A 23,198-nucleotide genomic window follows, 5' to 3' on the forward strand; every position below is an offset into this window, starting at 1 on the left:
ACATCACATGAGACAAAAACAACAAAACAAAATTTTGAACATAACATTACAAACCCTGTGCATTATATTGAAACCACGTGCTCACAGTCAGTACAGATCAGCAAAACTTAAGAAAGTATGCTCGTGAAAATATGAATAATGCCACACTTGAAGAATGCTGATCATGTGAAATCGAGGCTAAACAAACAAATTACAACGGTTTAAAGAAACACAGCACTTCCAAGAAGACGGGATGTGACTTTGTAAATCCTTCCAAAAATATGTTTGCTGCTCCCAGTTTGTTCTTAGTTGCTGATTGCTCACTTTCTAAGTATCAGATCATTTAAACACATTTCTATTAGAACCAGCCTGTGCCATTCTAGATTAGTCCAAGCACTGGGAAAATATCTCTGCTAGCAGGTAGGACTTATATGAGGCCAATGGAAAAACTTGCTGGATTTGTGGAGGTCAAAGGTAAATGACATAGACTAAAAAGAGTCTTAATTTACAAGTTTGCTACATAAATATGAAACTCAGCAAAAAAGCATTTCACAAAACAGGACTTCAGGTTTTAGAACAAATTTTCTTTTAAAAATGTCAATGTTTATCTCTCAGTTATATGAAGTGCTAAAAATATAGAGCATCTCAGTACCTTGCAGCCAACTGCAAGCAGGGCATGAAGAATCAGAATGACTGCAATGGTTGCTATAGCAATCCTCTGGTTGTCATCTCGGACGGCAGGCCAAAAGGTCATCAACAGCACGGTGCCTGAAAGGCACATGGCCAGCACCACTGTGATCCAACGTACTATCTCATTCGGAATAATCCACAGCACCTGCAGTACACACAGAGAAGATTTATTCGCTCAAACCTGAGCTATCTTGAGTCCACAATGCAATCTTAAATTTTTTCCTCCCCCTCGCCAGAGTTAAGTTGATTAGGTCTCCCAAAAACTGTAGTTTTAGTCAAAAGTTTGTGTAACAATAACCGCTGCAGTTCCAAGAAAATCTCCCCAGCCTCACTGCGGGGGATCAGATGGTTTGCCGTCTGGCTCGGAATCCGCCCACACAACTCCCACCTGGAGTTAAAATCCAGGCTTGTATCGCTGATTGATAAAACTGTCCCAATATATGGCCTTCCTCATTTGCAGCATCCCCTAGAACAACATCGTCCTCACTTGGAGCATCCCTAGAAACATATCTTTTCTCAGACTTGCTTTGACGCTCAAGAGGTTCCTGCAGTGGATCTTTAATCCATTGCTCTCCCATTGTTGGAGCCAGCCTTCTAATCCTTCCTATGACCTGTCCTACTCAGATATAGTATGATTTCAGCATTTTGATTTGTGGCTGGCATCAAAATAATGATCAATTTTAGCTCTTTTCTTACAACATTAGTACGTGTTGTGGCCAAACACCCTAAGTTTGGCCTGAGAACGCAGATTTTCCGAGGATCATTGAATCACCCGACTACAGTTCCCTATGGAACCTCAGGCAGGACCCGACAGCCCAATATCAGGGGGAAAACTATCCTGAAACTGACTAGCCCGAAACCAGCTGGTGAAGTGAGTGCAAGATCATCTACTGTTGACTTCTGTACCTCCAATTAGCTCTCTGAGTTTGTCCATCTGTAGCTCCTTCACCTCTCCTTTGCACAGCCTCCCCAGCAGGTAATAAATATAATCAGCCTCCAACACTGAAGATCATAGCTGGACCCAAGGAACCCCACTATTTCACAGAACCAGAAACTGTGAAGCTAACAACCCTTCTGGTTTTTCTCTACTTTATTGATACTATTATGATTAGTGCTGCTCTGAGCTTTTCTTTCCTACTCCTCCTAAGTTCCAAATGCACCATTCCACACATTCTTTCCTCATTGTGTTGGAGTCAAGACTCGCCCATCTCACAATTTAAGCCTCTCTTTCCAAGGTTATAAAAACAAAGCCATACTTACTGCAGTGGGAATGTAAATAAACAGTGAGTATCCATAGACACACACTATCTCCAGGAATGAATACGACACAATGTTCATCACTTTGTTGTTTCTCCACATCAGGAAGCCCCAGAGAGCGAGAGGAATGAGCCAGGCATAGGTATAGATTGCTGTAGCTGCTATAGAAACTACAAACAGAAGTATAGTTACACTCCAATATCTACTACAAATGCATTATTTACTGAAATTCATAAGAATAGAAAAATGAAATACAAAATGTTTGTAATACTGTTAATGACTACATGCTCCACAGTCGCCAATGCTTATTCTATGCTTTTTCTAGATTGTAAATTTGGTCTGAAACTGACTGCACATTTTATTAAAAAAGAATTGCAATTGTATGGCTCTGTCGAGCAGCTGATCTGGAATGAATGCTTTTTTTAAAAAGTGCAAAAATCATTCAGTCCATAATAGAGATTAGACACTATATGACTGGGGAACCCAGTTTCCACTGATCTATGAAATATATACTGCCACATATATTAATTAAGCAAAGAAAAAAAAGAGTCTTCAGATTTTCCCCATTAGTGGTTAATAATTTCACTATAACAAGAGATGTATTTCATTTAGTTTCATAATAATACAACTTAGGACACACTGAAAGAGGAGGTTTAAGGAAAGGACAGTACAGCTTTAATAAATTACTAGCACTTTGTCTCATATTACTGTAAAACAAAATAGCTGTAGAAGTTTACAGCACAGAAGGAGGCCAATGGACTCATTGCACGTCCTGGCTCTCTGAAAGAGCTATCCCATCGTATCATTCCCCTGGCCTTTCCCCATACCCTTTTAAATTTTTCTTTTTCAGATATTGATCCACATCCCTTTTAAATGCTATTATGGATTCTGCTTCCACCGCTGTTTGATAGGGTGTTCCATATCCTAACAACTCTCTGCATAATGATGATCTTAAATTTATGCTCTCTAGTTATTGAGTCACTGACCAGTGCAAAATGTTTTTCCCTATTTACCTGATCAAATCCCTTCATACATACTGCTACCACCACCTGCGCCAGTAACCTCTTTCAGATATTAATACCTTAATTTTTCCACATTACAACAGCGACTACACTGCAAAAGTATTTAATTGGCTGTGACGCTCGTTGGGATGTGCTGAGGTCGTGAAAGGCGCTATGACCAAAGCCCATAGTGAAGGAACATTGTCAATGTTGAAAAGAGTGCAAAAGATCAGATAAATCATGAGTTAGCTGTTAGGTGACGCCAATCTTAGGTTTTAATAGTATACAGATTGTAGGAGGGCTGGAGGCAGTAAAGAGTTCCAAAGTTTTTTCTGAACTGTGTGATTAGTCTACATTAAAACACAGTGAGGATACAAGAGGAAGAGCAAATAGGATGAGACTATTGGAGATTAGGAGGAATAAAACAGTAAAGTTCAGAGAAGTAATCATAGTGGAAGTGATAAAATTGTTTGTAAAGTTCTTTATCTCCCTGCATCAAGCTCCATTGCCAGCGAGCAAGTGACTGCTCCTCGACCTCTGCCAATGCCGTTGTGAAACCATCATCGAGAAATGTGCGCAAACTGCCTGGTGAGGTCACTCCCTTGCTGCAGGTAAGAAGTGCTTGGTCCCCATTCAAACTTCCCCGCGATGGAATGGCTGAGGTTGGTAACAACACTGAGGAATTGGAAGTGCACAGCAACTTCATCTTATTCAGTAAAACAGTGTGTTAGTAGCTGCGCCACCGAAAGAATATTTTTTAATTAAATCATATTTCTACATCAAAGAAGCCCCTTACCTTTATGGAACTCGGGCACATAATTATATCCACGCTGGCCACGGTGAGTGAAGAAATTGGCAAGGTTGCCACTTATCGCTATTGCAAACACCAATGTGGCACAAATCCAGAAGGGGCCTGATTAAGACAAATTTTAAAGAAAGCAAGCTCTTAATCTCTTTTTCATACCAAATAACAGGAACAACATATTTGTACAGTTGAATGTGCCCTTGCATTTTCATAATTATAAATATTACAACAAAGATTCTCTTTAGTTTTGAAACTTTCACAAACTGTGAGTCATCAAAGACTTTCCTCCTCTACCTTGATCACTGCTACTTTTTCAGAAAAAAAAACTATTTTATTTAATGCATGCTTGTTCGCATAGAAACTGATTCAACAATCACAGATAGTAATTCTCTACACTACTTAAAAACATTTTTTAATTTCAGCATTTCCTGCTGGAAAGTTTGGGTAAGAGGCACGACGTAACAAAGGAAAATAAGTTGTAACTAAACTTATTTTTCTTCTCATTTTTTTGCCTACGGTTTTCTCCTCTCCTGAAGTCACTGACTTATGGTGGGGTACAGTTCCAGAGGTAGCGGCTACCTTCCAGAATGTGAACCAAGTGACCATTCTTCATGCTCCCAGATAGTGACCACTGACAGACTTTTGCCCATGGGATGACCACAGTTGAGCCCACTCTTGACACCTGGCCCAAACATACACACCCACTTTCCAGCAGAGGTTCCTGGATAGTGACGAAGAAAGGGCACCCTGGCTGATTTTTCCCTTCTGACGATACTCAGCTCTACCTCACGAACAGCTCTCTCGACCCCTCCACTGCCTCTATATTGGCAGACAGCTTGTCCAACATGAGTCAAAATTTCCTCTACTGGGTAGACCACTGTCTTTGGCCCCCGGCACAAACTCTGTTCCCTGGCCACCGATTCCATCCCCCTCCCTGACCACTGTCTCAGGCTGTTCGCAAACTCGGCATCCTGTTTGTGATGCGCCCTGGGACGTTTAACTACTTTAAAGGTGCTACATAGATGAAAGTTGTTGTTCTCCAGCCCAGGGCACTAAGACCAACTCTAGCACCTCTACTGCTGCCCCAGCTGAGATCAGCAAATTCGGCAATGTCTAGACTCGAGTCTAGGACATTACTAGTCTGCATGGCTCAGTTCTGCACCTTTGACTGCACTCACCCACGAAAGCACCGGAGAGCTCGTAAGTACATTTTTAACACTTGAGAAGCGCAGTAACATTTCTGTATCCAGGTTTAAATTTTATTTACAGAAAATGCACCAAATTGAGATTTATTGGTCCCAAATACTTTGTAAGTTCTTATTCAACATTAGAAAATTCTGATTACATATGGCATATGATAGAAAGGTAGGACAGATTTATTTTGAAAGCAGAAAAGGGGCATTTAGTACTCAGGTGGTTTACTTTACAAGAAATACTGGTTCATTTCTAATAACTGTTATAAATCACACACTTACCATAAAGATCTGGATTACTGCGGATATATAACCTCACAAAGTTTTTGCCAGGCAGTGGTAAAAGAGAACCTTTTATTCTGTCCAACACCTATTATACAAAGAACAAAATTACAAGTTCCACTAATTCAAATATTATTGCTATGTCAGAGTTTAAACTCTACTAATTATTTTGTTAGTGAAAGGTCTGAAAATAAGATTAATCTGATCCCTGGTTACTGCTGAGTGAGCTGATTTCCGGTACAGCGGCAGTAAGGGCATTACAATTGAAATTAGTGCCTTGTACAAGGCTGAGGAAACAAACAGTCTAGGAGTCCCCTCCCTGATCACTGTCTGTTCGAACGTGCATGTGTGTGGACATTGAGTAGGACAGGATCAGACTGTGATGACCACCACAGTCCAACACTCTGCTAACCACTCACTGTCGAGAATCACACAAGAAGGATGTCCATTTGGGTGAAGAACCAGAAGGTTGCTAGTACACATAGAACCAAACCACAACACAAATCAGTGCCTACAAGGGGAATATGGGAGAAAGAGAGAGAAAACTGGGATAAAAAATATATTAATGAAAACTGGAACATTTTAGCAATATTAAAGATGGCATAATGGCTGGTGGAGAAACTAAATTCTGTGCCTACCTGGTAGGTGTCCACATCAAAAAATGTTTGATAATATTCAAATGTCCAAAAGGGGGCACTCTTCTTTTGTCCTGCAAGTAACTGAGGAGAAAAAATTGTAATGGCAAACTTGGTCACAAAGATTCTAATAAATTATAATCAACTTTTCTTAACAAAAAAAAATCACAGACAATTCAGTTCTGGGAAATGCCATATTTTTTCAAGTAAATACAAATAGAAGGATAGCTACATTGCAACGCAGCTGAAGTTGTAACCCAAACTAAATTTCCAATTAATAACAGTCACCAATATAATGCTCCGGTTGTTCTTTCTAAATAAGTGAACAGAAAAAGAACCATGGTTCATTTCGACCTTGTAACTTTACAAACAAGGGCATCAAACAACCAACTGGAAGGACAAATCCCGGGAAGGCCACTGGAGCAGGCAGTATAAAAGGGTAGAAAAGATAATTGGATGTGCTTCTGGAGAGAAATGCCATTGAAGGTTTTAGTGATAAGGTGAACAGGTGGGGTTGATCAATGAAAAAGAATGGTGTTGTTCGGACAAATATACTTTTCCTGTTCCTAAAAACGCTAATATTTTTATTTTCCAGACTTTAAGAAGACAATCATTTTCTATTTTGGGACACACAATATAAATCTACCTTCTTGTACATTTACCATTATAAAGTCGCTCACCTCAGCTTTGTCAGAGTCTTCATTCCCCAGCAAATCTTCGTCCTCTTCTCTTCCCATCTCACCTGATGGACCTCTCTGATTTTTAGGTTTATCATTGGTGTCTGTGATGCTTATCGTGGTGGCATCGGGATTCGCTGCCAGCAAGTTTGTGGCATCATCAAACTCTACATAAAACACACAAAATCAGCAAATGAATATCAAAATACTATCATAGTATCACAGTAGGTATACCACAGAGGAGGCCATTCGGCCCATCGAAATATTTTCCCTTCAAGTATTAATCCATTTCCCTTTTGAAAGTTATTATTGAATCTGCTTCCACCATCCTTTCAGGCAGTACATTCCAAATCATTATAACTCGCTGCGTAAAAACATGTTTCCTCATGTCGCCTCTGGCTCTCATGCCGATTACCCTAAATCTGTGTCCACTGGTTACCGACCTTTCTGCCACTGGAAACAATTTCTCCTTATTTAGTCTGTCAAAACCGTTCGCGATTTTGAACACCTCTATCAAATCTCCTCTTAACCTTCTCCATTCTAAGGAGAACAACCCCAGCTTCTCCAATCTCTCCACATAACTGAAGTCCCTCAACCTTGGCACCATTCTAATAACTCTCTTCGGCACCCTCTCTAAGGCCTTGACATCCTTCCTAAAGTGTGGTGCACCAGAAATGAACACAATGCTTTAGCTGAGGCCAAACCATTGTTTTAGAAAGGTTTAGCATAACTTCCTTGCTTTTGTACTCTATGCCTCTATAAATAAAGCCCAGGATCCCATATATTTTTTTAACAGCCTTCTCAACTTGTCCTGCCACCTTCAAAGATTTGTGTATGTGTACCCCAGTTCTCTCTGTTCCTGCACCCCCTTTAAAATTGTACCATTCAGTTTATATTGCCTCTCTCTTCATTCTTCCTACCAAAATGCATTACTTCACCCTTCTCTGCTTTAAATTTCATCTGCCGCGTATCTGCCCATTTCACCCGTCTATGTCCTCCTGAAGTCTGTTACTATCCTCCACATTGTTTACTACATTTCCGAGTTTCGTGTCATCTGCAAACTTTGAAATTATATCTTGTATACCCAAGTCCAGGTCATTAATATATATCAAACAGAGCAGTGGTCCTAATACTGACCCCTGGGGAACATCACTGTATACTTCCCTCGAGTCTGAAAAACAACCGTTCACCACTACTCTCTGCTTTCTGTCCCCTAGCCAATTTTGAATCCATGCTGCCACTGTCTCTTTTTTTTTATTCGTTCATGGGATGTGGGCGTCGCTGGCCAGGCCGGCACTTATTGCCCATCCCTAATTGCCCTTGAGAAGGTGGTGGTGAACCGCCTTCTTGAACCGCTGCAGTCCGTCTGGTGACGGTTCTCCCACAGTGCTGTTAGGAAGGGAGTTCCAGGATTTTGACCCAGCGATGATGAAGGAACGGCGATATATTTCCAAGTCAGGATGGTGTGTGACTTGGAGGGGAACGTGCAGGTGGTGTTGTTCCCATGTACCTGCTGCTCTTGTCCTTCTAGGTGGTAGAGGTCGCGGGTTTGGGAGGTGCTGTCGAAGAAGCCTTGGCGAGTTGCTGCAGTGCATCTTGTGGATGGTACACACTGCAGCCACAGTACGCCGATGGTGAAGGGAGTGAATATTTAGGGTGGTGGATGGGGTGCCAATCAAGTGGGCTGCTTTGTCCTGGATGGTGTCGAGCTTCTTGAGTGTTGTTGGAGCTGCACTCATCCAGGCAAGTGGAGAGTATTCCATCACACTCCTGACTTGTGCCTTGTAGATGGTGGAAAGGCTTTGGGGAGTCAGGAGGTGAGTCACTCGCCGCAGAATACCCAGCCTTTGACCTGCTCTTGTAGCCACAGTATTTATATGGCTGGTCCAGTTAAGTTTCTGGTCAATGGTGACCACCAGGATGTTGATGGGGGCTTTAGTTTTGCTAATAAGTCTCTTATGTGGTACCTTATCAAATGCCTTTTGAAAGTCCATATACACAACATCAACCGCACTACCTTCATCAACCCTCTTCGTTACTTCATAAAAGAACTCAATCAAGTTAGTTAAACACGATTTTCCTTTAACAAATCTGTGCTGACTTCCATTTATTAGCCCATACTTTTCCAAGTGCCTATTTATTTTGTCCCGGATTATTGTCTCTAAAAGTTTCCCCACCACTGACTACGCTAACGGACCTGTATTTGCCAGATTTATCCCTCTCCCCTTTATGAACCATTTGAACTATCTTATCGCTGCTAGAAAATTAGACTACATTAAAAGGTGTTATATAAATGCAAGTTGTTGTTGTTGTAAATTAATGAGGCAGTGTGCAGTGTTGAATTAATAAAATTAATGGAGCAGTGGGCTCCACAAAAATAATCAATAAATTAATGGAGTAGCAGGCACCAGTGAATTAATTCTTACCTTTGCTGTCATCGTTTCCTGCCCCTACAGCCGCTAACTAGCTTTCACTCATTTCGCCAGCAGCTTTCAAAGCACTATGCATTTATCAACATTAAAGGCAAGTTAAGAAACTAAAAGCTTCCAATACTTGAGTTAAAAAGAGACGTTTGGTTTGCTAAGGCATCTAAATACTATATAACTGTAGAGTATAAGGAATTTAATTACTTGTAAAGAATATCTGTTCTTTACAAATTAGATGGGAAAAACAGGTGGATCGGATGGTGATTAGATTATGGTCTGAAATCAGGTGGCCGCAAATGAGGCGGACTAGTGCCCAAAAAATAAGCAAGGGAGTCCCAGTTGCCCTATTTATTGGGTGAAAGACCCAAAAATCATGTCTTAAACACTCCATGAACAGTGAAAGAAAATGAAGATCAGATAAAGAAAAAAAATGGCACATGGACCTGGATAACTCACACCACAGGGCTACCAGTGGTGGGAAGCCTGCAACTACAGCATGACAGGCACATAGGCTTTTCCTGTTATAAAAAGGTTTACATTCCTTTCATTACTTTTCCTATTAGAAATGTTTATTTACCAAATTACATGATAAATGTTGACATAAAAAGTATTACTCAAAAATTGTGATAATGAAGTAAAGTTTGTGCAGAGGAAGTATGCACCCTAATGTCTTGTGTATGGAGCATAGAATCATAGAATCATAGAAGTTACAACATGGAAACAGGCCCTTCGGCCCAACATGTCCATGTCGCCCAGTTTATACCACTAAGCTAGTCCCAATTGCCTGCACTTGGCCCATATCCCTCTATACCCATCTTACCCATGTAACTGTCCAAATGCTTTTTAAAAGACAAAATTGTACCCGCCTCTACTACTGCCTCTGGCAGCTCGTTCCAGACACTCACCACCCTTTGAGTGAAAAAATTGCCCCTCTGGACCCTTTTGTATCTCTCCCCTCTCACCTTAAATCTATGCCCCCTCGTTATAGACTCCCCTACCTTTGGGAAAAGATTTTGACTATCGACCTTATCTATGCCCCTCATTATTTTATAGACTTCTATAAGATCACCCCTTAACCTCCTACTCTCCAGGGAAAAAAGTCCCAGTCTGTCTAACCTCTCCCTGTAAGTCAAACCATCAAGTCCCGGTAGCATCCTAGTAAATCTTTTCTGCACTCTTTCTAGTTTAATAATATCCTTTCTATAATAGGGTGACCAGAACTGTACACAGTACTCCAAGTGTGGCCTCACCAATGCCCTGTACAACTTCAACAAGACATCCCAACTCCTGCATTCAATGTTCTGACCAATGAAACCAAGCATGCCGAATGCCTTCTTCACCACCCTATCCACCTGTGACTCCACTTTCAAGGAGCTATGAATCTGTACTCCTAGATCTCTTTGTTCTATAACTCTCCCCAACGCCCTACCATTAACGGAGTAGGTCCTGGCCCGATTCGATCTACCAAAATGCATCACCTCACATTTATCTAAATTAAACTTCCTCTGCAAAGAACAATTCCAAACATGTTCCATTTTTTTATATGTATAGATAGTAGTCCTGTGGCGTGAGTTATGCAGGTTCATCTGCTGTGTATATCTGATGTATACATAAAAAGTAGAACATGCTTGGAATTGTTTTCTGTACAGCACTGTAGTACTCCCCATTCATTCAGAAGTTTTCAAAAATGATGGAGGTTGGTAATGTTGATCCGGACAATTTTTTCATGCTGATGAATGTTTCAAAAACTAAGGGACATCAATTAAAAATTCGGAGTAAGGAAGGAGGGCATGTAGAACTGTTTCCCATGAAGGATAACAGACAAATGAAGGAAGGCCATTGAAGCAAATTATACAAATAGCTTCAGAAGATAACTGAATATGATTCGAGTAAGAGGGCTTAGATGGTTATGGTGAGGTGATTAAAAAAAAAGCAAGTATCAGTGCATATTCAAAAATAAATCACAAATTAAATTACCTTGAAATTGTAAATCATCTGCAGCTGCCATTTACTTGATTGTTAGAAATATCAAATAATCAACAAAAAGATCTTTTGTCTCTGCAAAATAAAAATACTGCGTTACATAGTGTTTCAGCCCAGGGAGGTGACAACTCACTCAGACTACTATAAAACTTCTGCTTAACCCAAAGCATGAAATTTTTTCCTGATATAAAATATCCCATGCAAAAATATGTATAAAAATATCCAAAAGAAACATCACAAAAGTTAATATAAAAATTATCTGTTACACAAATTGGCAATAAAAGACTCACAGGTTCACATTTCAACAAATTGTTCCTATACTGTGTGCAAGCTAAAATTCTTTTTAGCTGATCAGGAGCTTTTATAAAGAATGCATTACATTGCTGTCCTTGATAACATGTTAGACTAAGCAGGCATGTACTATAGTTAAGCACGCAACACACCATCTGCAGATGATTTTCAGTATTGGCTCCCCAATGTCAATTAAGGCTGTGCCATTCAGATCAGAAAAGTCACAGATTCGATCCCTGCTCTGTGTTGTTATCCAATCTTAGTTGGGCAGCAGAGGGGTGCTATGATTGGCTTCAGCATCCCTAGTTTGGGGAAGGGAAAATGCCAGGGTTTCCACTTCTAATCTTTAAACCAGTGACCCTTGCTGGAACTGCACATTTGTAGGACATTAGTTGAGGACAAGATTCAGCTCAGCTGTGATGCGCTCACTGTCAAATAGCTTGCCAATGCTCACTATCATGCACGAAGAGCAGCCACTTGGATAAGTAAATGGAGTGCAAGTGGCACCAGTGGGGTGGTACCCTGGCAAAGGAGTCATTGCCCTCATAGGAGAGAAAATTGACAAAAATAAAATAATTCAATATAACAAGCCACCAGTATCTACCTAACCTAAGTTGAATAATTTTATTGGACTTTTTGAAGGCACTAACCCTGGTTGGTCCTACAGCAATGGCAGAATGACTGCAGGATCTCGAAGCATAGCCTAGATTTTTACGAGAAAAAAACTTAAGGCAAATAAGACCTTCAGCCTAGTAAAACCAGTTAATTACAAGTGGTCAGAATTGTTGATGGCCAATTCGTGTGACTGGTGTTGTTACTCTTGTAACTGGAAGACTCCACTAGTCTTCCACGAGGGAACCTATTCTTTAAAGGTGCTAAGTCTAATCATGAATTCCAAGCAGACTTGATTTGAAGGTTAGGAATTGAACCCGTTTGTCAAACTACTTGAGGCATTACTACAGACAACACAGAGATGATAAATCAGTAGTGAACCCAATAGAAAGGGCCTTTAGCAATCGCAGACAGAACAAGTTCCCATTCTCCCCTCCTTCTCCTTACGGGGACCAGTGAGCTTCATGCGGCCCATCTTATTAATTCCCAGTTGAATCATCGGATAGTGATATTGCCTTTGGACAGACTGTCTGTTAATGGTGTCCTTATCCTGGGGAGGAGGAGGGGGTACGTTGCCCAGAACCACTAATCGCCACCATGTACACAAGGGCCATGTAGTCTCAGGGCCGTTGGAGGGGATACTTGGGGGGGGGGGGGGGGGTCGGTTACCATGGTGATCATTAAAGCCCCCCCCTCTTTATTACTATGGAAAAGGTCACGTTGGCATGGAAACAGGCCGAGGCCTCCCTCACCGCGGGCTCGGAGCAGGTCCCTCCGGGCGGCGGCCCGTGTTTATATCCGCCTGACGCGGATGTAACCCGCTACCTTTCGATCCGCCCATTACACCCGGAATCGAGAGGGCGGGTCGGGAGAATGGCTACCTGCTGGAGCCGGAGCCGCCGGGATCCGAAGCCCAGGAGCGGGGAGCGGGGGTCGAACCACAGCGACACGTCAACGTCAGCCCAGCGCCCGCACTTAAAGGGATTGTCACTCAGGGAGGGCCCGGCGGATTTTAATACGCCGACAGATATATTGCCGGACCTTCTTGAGTGTTACGTTAAATAGCACACCCTGCACTTGGTCAGCTAGCCTGTGCCGCACACGTTACTTACTCGGGTAATTTTGTATTGACTTTGGCAGTAACAAGTTTGAGACAGCTAACGACACAATTATTTACTTTGGACTCTACAGTTTTACTCACTTCAATTATTCTCCTCTACAGATGCGGAGAAAGCGGCCAGTTTATCTGCATTAAATTAATTCCAGTTTGCACCTCTTACTATCTGAGATTCCGACCAACGCTTCCGCCGAATTAGGTCCCACGGAAATGATGTAGTTTCAGTAGCAATTGAAATGTGAGCACTTCGGGTGTATTACACACAAGCTTCCTGAACACAGTAGTGAGCGACTAGTAGCCTTTCGTGGACATGGGGAAATTGGCTGTGTACATGCAGACTCTGGTCATGCTAGTCTGTATTTGTGTGCAGTATTTAATAGGCAAAATTATGATGTTTGTCTTTCCTGAAGCTGTGAAGAAGTTCATGCTAAAAGTTGGGTTGAAAACCACCATGACTCAAAACCCAAAGTTCAAGTACGAAGACTGGGGACCAACATTCTTCAATTTGCGCGTTGTGAAGATAATGATTAATCATACACTAATGAATTGCACAGATGAAGCTTTTGTGGGTTCCTCTGCTCCCAATGCACGGGTCATTGACTTGGAGAATAAAGAATATAAAGTACTTGATTTCTTGAAAGGTATGTATGAATTAAACGTAAGCCATGTGGTAACAATAGGAATTCTTCTGAAAACTGTAACATGCTCAAGGTTATGTGTTTTTCGAGTTCAGCAAATGCACTGCCTCTCTTCCACGGCTTTGTCTGCACCCGGGTAGCCCTGGAGAGCTGGTACGCTGGAGACCTTCCGCGACCGGTGGGCACCGCAGTGACTGGAGTGCTTGGTTGATACAGGACATATGTTAAGTTTCTTTTTGTCTTTTGTATAATTTGGGTGATATTAGTTCTGCTCCTCCTAAAAGGAGCACTTTTGACAGACTTTTTAGTTGATTTACGGGTTCACCAAAAGAGGCAATTGCATTTAACCTATTGTGTAATCCGTGGTTTAAAAATGTAACCGGATCCCTTGATGGTAAAAGCACAACATGATTGCGGGAATGAGCCATACAGTTCGGAAAGGTGCTGGGATAGATCTGTACTGAGTTAGCCGGGTCAGCATTTGTAACATTCTTCTATTTAAGATTAGGGTAAACGAATTCAATCTTGTGTGGACTCTACATAAATAACTTATGTAGGTGTGCCCCACCCTAGGTTCTGTATATTATGCAATGAAGTGCAGGGGAGCTGAGGAATTTTATCTGTAATCTGCAATCACTCAATGTCTCTAATGCAATTCAGGCAAATACACCCATACTCATATTTCTAAACAAGCCACACCTCACTGGTGTTTAAGCAACCAAGCATGCAAGGCAGAACTTTTATGGGAGCGAGATAGTGTTATCACCCAGAGCTGAGGTTCTGTTCATGTATCCCTAGTCTTGAGTGTTACACTAATGAGTACAATAATGGATGATTGTAAACAATTTTACAACACCAAGTTATAGTCCAACAATTTTATTTTTAATCCCACAAGCTTTCGGAGGCTTCCTCCTTCCTCAGGTGACCGTTCACCTGAGGAAGGAGGAAGCCTCCGAAAGCTTGTGGGATTAAAAATAAAATTGTTGGACTATAACTTGGTGTTGTAAAATTGTTTACAATTGTCAACCCCAGTCCATCACCGGCATCTCCACATCATGGCTACAATAATGGAGTTATAGACTATGTGTTCCTGTAGGTTGCTTTTCAATTACAATATTATGCGTTTGGTACTTGGATTCCTATTCAAAGCTGATGCTGGCTTTTTACCAAGAGATTAAGTTGGTCTATGTTGTGTTGAAATAGGCCAGCATGCATATAGCTGAAAGCTCTCCGGTAGCTTAGTGGGTAAATGCACTGTGATACAAAGCCTTACTCGCCCCTTAAATTGTTTCAATACCAATATATGAGATATGCTCAGTACCTCACCCAACATTCTTCAAGTGTATGTTGGTGAGCTATTTAACCCATAGAGGTCATTGAAGCCAAGTCCAAGCCTGACCGTGCAAATACGCTTTCCAGAAGAGGTCACTTGATGTCAAAGGAATGGGCACTTTGGGTATATTTCCCAACCCTAGCCTGGGGCACTGAGGCCAATTGCAGCACCTCAACTGCTGAGGTCGGCGAACTGAAAACAGAACCTGGGATCTTATGGTCTGTATGGCTCGTCGCCACATACTGTGTAAATCAGCGTTTCCCAAACTATTTTGGCTCCGACCCCACAGTAGTGAAGGCGAGCATTCTCATGCCCCTTATAAATGTAAACATTAGATATTTGTTAATAACTTACAAAATATAAAACAAAGTTCAATAAATCACAGTATAAAAATAAAATATACTGTTTTCCTAATGGTGCTGGCTCCTCCCCTCCTGTAAGGCAGCTTTTCCCAAACTGTGGGGCGTGCCTCCTGGTGTGGAGAGGTCAGAAAAATAAAATATTTGCAGAAAAAACGACATTGAGGTGAATCCTAAAGTGAACACTTTTGCCGTCCTCCTTACACTTTACACGTAGCGGTTTGGGACACTGCCTTAGATTGGTAAATCCCTTTTATTGTTCAGTTGCAGTGTCTTATCATTCATTATTTTCATGGTGTATAGCTTACCTGATTTGGTATGGCAGGTAATGTATGTTTAAGAGTTGCATGCAGGATCCTCTGGCAGCTAACTCTCAGATTGACATTTTTTTTTCTTTCTAGGTAACAGACCACTTGTGTTGAATTTTGGAAGCTGCACTTGACCCCCGTTTCTTTTCAAGTTTGATGAGTTCAAACAGCTTGTCAAAGACTTTACTTCTGTAGCTGATTTCCTCATTATCTACATTCAAGAGGCACATGCCACAGGTACAAAAAGATTTCTAGAAAAGAGCCTTTTGATTTTGCTAATCTTCCTCGCACTGTTTTAAAACTGTATCTTCAATGTGCACCAAAGGCTTGGTGGTAGATGGCTTGCTCAGTATGGTACTGAGTATATATACCAGGAAGATCCAGTCTGCTGGTTAGCTGATCCAAGCTGGAGCTGGTTAGTACATGTCAGTTAGCTAAGCAGGAGAGAAATCCTCCAGGATTCCCCTACTGATCACTAGCCAATGAACCAAGTTGGAAATTGCATGTGTGTATTAATGTTAGATGAGTGTGATTCCCTTCATGGTTAAATACCTCACCAACACTTGTTTAGGCTCAGTCATGAAGGATTGTCACTTGGGCAAAGTACCAAAGGACAGCTGACTACTATGAAAGTGTGCACTTCGTGGGTCTGTGTCTTCAGGAGGGAAAAAATTAGGGGGAAGAGATTACATCCTTTAAGTGTAATTAAAACTTTTTTTTTTATTATTCGTTAATGGGATGTGGGCGTTGCTGCCAGGGCCGGCATTTATTGCCCATCCCTAACTGCCCTTGAGAAGGTGGTGAACAACTGAGTGGCTTGCTAGGCCATTTCGGAGGGCGATTAAGAACCACCCACATTTCTGTGGGTCTGGAGTCACATTTCGGCCAGTTAATTGGCTTTAACACCCCTGAATTACAGAAGGGGAAAATTGGCCAAAATTCCCTCTCCTGACCATTACACAGTGACTCCTATTGGAAGTGCATGTGCATGGAAACAGGTGAAGACTAGATTGGGTTCGGCTGTAGTATCCTCCACAGTCAGCTAGCCTGCAGGCATATATTGTCGTGGCTCACAAAAACAAATAATGGACATTTGGACAAGGGATTTGATTGTGGCTGCTACCCCTGGAACTGTACCCTAGTGAAGGAGTTAATGTCCTTTCAATAGGGGAAGAAATATAAAACCAAGCTTAGTATCCTCTAACCACTACTGTGATTTGTTTCATCTTCTCCTACATTTACCAATCCTGGTGGTGTCCTAAACAATGCATTTAGACCTTTAACCTAGGTTTCTTATCAAATTAAAAATTCACCAGTTAGGCTTTCTTCTGTACAAAAGTGGAGTTTGAAGTGTTTCAGTTCCTGACAAGTTTGACCAGTTCTACACACTCCTAAGTTAAGAAATCATTTGTTTTCCATATCATCTACAGCAAAATTACATAAGCAAATACTGTAAAGATTACACAATACTTATTTAATTTTTTTGTTCTTTGTTCCAGATGGCTGGGCTTTCAGAAACAACGTGGATGTCAAACAACATCAAACATTAAGCAATCGTTTCAACGCGGCAAGGCTGTTGCTAAATGAAGAACCACCTTGTCCCGTGGTAGTGGACACTATGGACAATGTGACTAGTGCCAAATATGCAGCTATGCCAGAGAGACTATATGTGGTGCTTAATGGCAAAATCATTTACAAGGTAACAAGTACTCTGACACGCAAAGATTACTTTGCAGGTTAAATCCATCCTCATGATGAAACCGATGCCCATTTATTTAATGGTTTTACTACTAGATTTTGAGTTGATATTTTGTTTCTGCCCAAGCCAAGGAGCACGGGCTAATAAATTTGATTTCCACACCCGCACCCCCCCCCCCCCCCCCCCACAACCCCCTGCCTTTTCCTGAAGGAGCCGATTCATGCTGGGTTGCAATTCCATAGGTGTCTGCAGCCATCTAGTAATCCAGTCCAAAGCTGCTATGGTTTGATTGCTGAACAATTGTCCTTCTGCCCTGCTTGTTGTCTTGCTATGCTTTCTGTCTCTAACTCAACCATGCTGTTCAAAAATGAGTAAAGAGCAGCAACATGCTCACAGCGTTAATTATTTTTATTCCCATACTCTAAGAAGAAAATAGCTGTACACGATAGAATCATAGAAAGTTATGGCACAGAAGGAGGCCATTCGGCCCATCATATGGGTGCCGGCCGAGAAAGAGCTATCCAATTTAATCCCACTTTCCGGCCCTTGGTCCGTAGCCCTGTAGGTTATGGCACTTCAAGTACTTTTTAAATGAGTGGAGGGTTTCTGCCTCAACTCCCGTTCAGGCAGTGAGTCCCAGACCCCCACCATCCTCTGGGTGAAAAAACTGCTCCTTAGCTCCCCTCTAATCCTTCTACCAATTACTTTAAATCTATGCCCCCTGGTCATTGACCCCTCTGCCAAGGGAAATAGGTCCTCCCTATCCACTCCTGTCATAATTTTAGATACCTCAATTAAATCTCCCCTCAGCCTCCTTCGTTCGAAAGAAAACATCCCCAGCCTATCCAATCTTTTCTCATAGCTAAAATTCTCCAGCCCTGGCAACATCCTCATAAATCTCCTCTGTACCCTCTCTAGTGCAATCACATCTTTCTTGTAATGTGGTGACCAGAACTGTATGCAGTACTCAAGCTGTGGCCTAACCAATGTTTTATCCAGTTCTAGCATAACCTCCCTGCTCTTATATTCTGTGCCTCAGCTAATAAAGGAAAGTATCCTGTATGCCTTTTTAACCACCTTATCTACCCATCCTGCTACATTCAGGGATCTGTGGACATGCACTCCAAGGTCCCTCTGTTCCTCTACACCTCTCAGTATCCTCCCATTTATTGTGTACTCCCTTGCCTTGTTTGCCCTCCCCAAACGCATTACCTCACACTTCTCTGGATTGAATTCCATTTGGCACTTTTCTGCCCACCTGACCAGTCCATTGATATCTTCCTGCAGTCTACAACTTTCCACCTCATTACCAACCACATGGCTAATTTTTGTATCATCTGCAAACTTCTTGATCAAGCCCCCCACATTCAAGTCCAAATCATTAATATAAACAATTATCATTAACAAAAAGCAAGGGACCTAGTACCGAGCCTTGCAGAACCCCACTGGAAACAGCCTTCCAGTCACAAAAACACCCGTCAACCATTACCCTTTGCTTCCTACCACTGAGCCAATTTTGGATCCAACTAGCCAGTTTCCCTTAGATCCCTTGAGCTTTTACTTTTTTGACCAGTCTGCCATGTGGGACCTTATCAAAAGCCTTGCTAAAATCCATGTACACTACACTATAAAATGTTTAAATTTCTATATACTGTATTAGGACTAACTGAGTATATTGCTAATGTTAATTATAGAAGGATGTGTTTATACCATTTTTATTTAGGATTTTATTAAACTTATAAAAAAAATGTTTTAAAAGGCAGTAATACCAATCTTATATAGTGTTGTATACTGGGGACAGATTTGTGGGTGCAGCAGGATAATCACCATCAGTACAATGTCATGAATGAGAAAGGTAGAATAAGGTAGGTATTTGTTCTGGGAGAGGAGAGTCCCTCAAATTTGTTGGCTCACAGACAAGGCAGGTCAATGAATCATCAATCTCTGGCAGAGATGAAGAAACAAAAAAGGGTGTTTAAATCATCTGTATAACTTATTGTTTTCGTTTTGTTTTTCAGGGTGAAAGGGGACCATGGGGATATAAACTAGAAGAAGTACGATTAGTTTTGCAAAACCTAAGTTAAACCACTAGGTGACAGAACCACTACCACCAGGAAGCACTGGTGCAATCTGAAGAGAAAGCTTTCAGACGCACTCATATGAACAAATGAAACAATACATATAAACAAATCAAAGTAGTTTTCTTTTCCATATTAATGATTTTCTCAGTTTTAAATTGCTACGATTGGGATTTGATAATTTGAATATGGAAGAAAGACCACTTTGGTTAATGTTTATTTTATGCTTTAAAAAAATATATAAAAATCACTAAGGTTTAGCCTGTGAAAACTAGAACAGCAAATCATGATACATCAACAATTTACAACAGTTGTGATTATAAAATATTCAGTATTGGCAATACTAATATGAAACCTGATGAAAAAGACAAAATTATCCCAAAATAAACAAGATTCATGCATCCTTGCAAGTTTCATCGCTAACCTCAAGTACTGTTCTTGTTTTCATTATCCTAGACAAGCAATGGTTAAAATGGGCTGGAACATTCACAAGGGGCATTCTTGCCCTTATGCAACCCAAGTCACGATCTGACCTCTTGCCCCTGTTCCAGTCTCCCTATTCAGGCTAATCAAAATTATTAAGATATTATTATAGTTAGAAGTGCACATAGCAAGCATATGAATTGCAAAAACATGGCTCCATCCTTATAATGCAACGATTTCACAAACTTACAAGTGTATCAGAAATGTTAGAAAAGGGAGAAATGTTTCTTAAACCCTGGTTCTGTGCACTTGAAATGTTTACAAATCATATCACTGCTTCCAAAATGGATGTGGATATTGTATTTGTTAGACTATGCCAGTGTGTACTAAAAATATAACAAGTATCAAAGAATTGTTTTACGCAATGTATGTTATGAAATGCATTTAATATGTAACCACACACATTGTATAAATCATATGTCTGTATCAACCACACTTATTTTAGGTAGCTACATTTATTCAGTAAATACACATTGTCCAAGCTAACTACTTTAATATAAAATCCACAGTTCACACTTTGTTTGAGTTTCATAGACATAAGAATGTAGTTTGTCTAGGAAAGGGTGGGCTGCATTCCCCAAAAGAGATAAGGGTAACATTAACTGTCTTGCCATTGTCTAGAACACATTACAGTTACCAGCCCAATCTCATCAAGATGTGGAGATGCCGGTGATGGACTGGGGTTGACAATTGTAAACAATTTTACAACACCAAGTTATAGTCCGGCAATCTTATTTTAAATTCACAAGCTTTCGGAGACTACCTCCTTCCTCAGGTGAACGAGGAAGGAGGTAGCCTCCTTGGAAAACATTTTCCACATCGTTCACCTGAGGAAGGAGGTAGCCTCCGAAAGCTTGTGAATTTAAAATAAAATTGCTGGACTATAACTTGGTGTTGTAAAATTGTTTACAATCTCATCAAAATTGATGAGGTTAAGTCTGGCCCCCTCAGCAAGGTGATAATGTCAGGTCGGCGCTCAGCCGGGATCTTTTCAGCCAGTTGATGAGGCCTTATGATCAATTTTGATGTTAAGTCAGCGTACCACATGATCTTCAGCTAACTGTATAAATATACAGCTCAAACAAAGGTTCAGGGTGGAGGTGCAGACTAGATTTGTCCAGGCAGATGTAAATGCTGGCAGAAGCCTAACGTCTGTGTAGTCGGAAGAAGTCTGCAGAAGACAGGATCCAAGGGGGTGAGGACCTTGAGAGGCCCAGGCACAAGCTCTGTCCATCGTGGAAGTGCTTAATATCACCAGTTTCCATTCTGTAAACTGCTGCTTAAATACACAATGAATTAAACTGTTCTTTGCAATAAAGTACTTGCCACTGTAACCAATTGGTGTCAACTCAAATCTTTCAAAACTGGGAAGTAGCAGAGCAGGGGCTCCCTAAGCGGTGTTAGACTGTATATTCCTAATATATTCTACATTCATGAAAATATATTATACTCTAAGGAATCAATTAATCTCACTTTTAATGTTATAGCTTTAAGTGTGCTGTTCTGATTGACTTTAATCACTGTACAATATTCCTTCAATAAATGTAACCACTACTATATGATACAATCATTTTGAGAGCTGTGTACTTTTATCTACATACAATAACATCTTTTTTCTTAACTCCACCAATTCAATTGTGCTTGCCATTTTTATGTAGATACAGTATTTGTGATTTTATCAGTCTGCTATTTGAGCTATTTAAATCAACACCTTTATAGAACCAATAAAGAAGAGCCACATTAAATAGAAATTAGATCAAGTACTGAAAGAGGCTTTTGGAAAATATAAATATCAAGAAAAGCAAAGATTCCCCTCCCCCCCACCAAACGCAAACCATATGAGGGAATCAAAACTTAGATAAGTAATAAAAACAGCATAGTAAAGGGCTTCAGAAAATCAATGAATTTGACAAACCCTATACAGTTCAAAAAGGCAACAACTTCATAATTGAAATTATTATGGGGGGAAAACAATCGAATGATTCTACTTACTTATTTGAATTGATACAACTTTTTGTTGTCTGACAAGTGATCCAATTCCAAACTAAATTGCTGAAATGCAACTACTATCTCGGCCTCCTCCCGATATCCCCACCATCACAGAAGCCAGTCTTCAGCCAATTCGATTCACTCCATGTGACATCAAGAAACGGCTGAGTGCACTGGATACAGCAAAGGCCATGGGCCCTGACAACATCCCGGTTGTAGTGCTGAAGACTTGTGCTCCAGAACTAGCTGTGCCTCTAGCCAAGCTGTTCCAGTACAGCTACAACACTGGCATCTACCCGACAATGTGGAAAATTGCCCAGGTATGTCCTGTCCACAAAAAGCAGGACAAATCCAATCCCGCCAATTACCACCCCATCAGTCTACTCTCAATCATCAGCAAAGTGATGGAAGGTGTCGTCGACAGTGCTATCAAGCAGTACTTACTCACCAATAACCTGCTCACCGGTGCTCAGTTTGGGTTCCGCCAGGACCACTCGGCTCCAGACCTCATTACAGCCTTGGTCCAAACATGGACACAAGAGCTGAATTCCAGAGGTGAGGTGAGAGTGACTGCCCTTGACATCAAGGCAGCATTTGACTGAGTGTGGCACCAAGGAGCCCCAGTAAAATTGAAGTCAATGGGAATCAGGGGGCAAACTCTCCAGTGGCTGGAGTCATACCTAGCACAAAGGAAGATGGTTGTGGTTGTTGGAGGCCAATCATCTCAGCCCCAGGGCATTGCTGCAGGAGTTCCCCAGGGCAGTGTCCTCGGCCCAACCATCTTCAGCTGCTTCATCAATGACCTTCCCTCCATCATAAGGTCAGAAATGGGGATGTTCGCTGATGATTGCAGTGTTCAGTTCCATTCGCAACCCCTCAAATAATGAAGCAGTCCGAGCCCGCAAGCAGCAAGACCTGGACAACATCCAAGCTTGGGCTCATAAGTGGCAATTAACATTTGCGCCAGGCAATGATCTTCTCCAACAAGAGAGAGTCTAACCACCTCCCCTTGACATTCAACGGCATTACCATCACCGAATCCCCCACCATCAACATCCTGGGGGTCACCATTGACCAGAAGCTTAACTGGACCAGCCATATACTGTGGCTACAAAAGCAGGTCAGAGGCTGGGTATTCTGCACCAAGTGACTCACCTCCTGACTCCCCAAAGCCTTTCCACCATCTACAAGGCACAAGTCAGGAGTGTGATTGAATACTCTCCACTTGCCTGGATGAGTACAGCTCAAACAACACTCAAGAAGCTCGACACCATCCAGGACAAAGCAGCCCGCTTGACTGGCACCCCATTCACCACCCTAAACATTCACTCCCTTCACCACCGGCGCAGTGGCTGCAGTGTGT

At 41.4% G+C, this 23,198-nt stretch overlaps 2 protein-coding genes across 5 annotated transcripts in view; one reads left to right on the forward strand and one right to left on the reverse strand.

The window, feature by feature from the left end:
• The window catches only part of yipf1 (Yip1 domain family, member 1), a 25,568-nt gene extending 12,421 nt beyond the window's left edge, over positions 1-13,147 (reverse strand). For 2 of the 4 annotated variants that reach the window (XM_067990548.1, XM_067990545.1), the window contains exons 1-8: positions 12,713-12,817; positions 10,923-11,003; positions 6,523-6,686; positions 5,846-5,926; positions 5,208-5,295; positions 3,724-3,840; positions 1,930-2,096; positions 632-814 (exon numbers count right to left, since the gene is read on the reverse strand). In XM_067990548.1, coding sequence (XP_067846649.1) covers positions 632-814; positions 1,930-2,096; positions 3,724-3,840; positions 5,208-5,295; positions 5,846-5,926; positions 6,523-6,686; positions 10,923-10,953 — 831 coding nt within the window. In that variant the 5' untranslated portion in view covers positions 10,954-11,003; positions 12,713-12,817. Of the gene's footprint in view, positions 1-631; positions 815-1,929; positions 2,097-3,723; positions 3,841-5,207; positions 5,296-5,845; positions 5,927-6,522; positions 6,687-10,922; positions 11,004-12,583; positions 12,660-12,712; positions 12,818-13,032 lie in introns of those variants that run through there. The other 2 variants (XM_067990546.1, XM_067990547.1) reach the window with 2 other exon arrangements.
• Positions 12,683-21,413, forward strand: dio1 (iodothyronine deiodinase 1). Its single transcript, XM_067990550.1, has 4 exons — positions 12,683-13,589; positions 15,680-15,823; positions 17,086-17,285; positions 19,304-21,413. Exons 1-4 carry the CDS (start codon positions 13,259-13,261, stop codon positions 19,367-19,369), a joined length of 741 nt encoding a protein of 246 aa, XP_067846651.1. The 5' UTR covers positions 12,683-13,258; the 3' UTR covers positions 19,370-21,413.
• Positions 21,414-23,198: the final 1,785 nt, after the last annotated feature.

Source organism: Heptranchias perlo, chromosome 9, assembly GCF_035084215.1.
Source record: "Heptranchias perlo isolate sHepPer1 chromosome 9, sHepPer1.hap1, whole genome shotgun sequence".
Lineage (NCBI taxonomy): Eukaryota > Metazoa > Chordata > Chondrichthyes > Hexanchiformes > Hexanchidae > Heptranchias > Heptranchias perlo.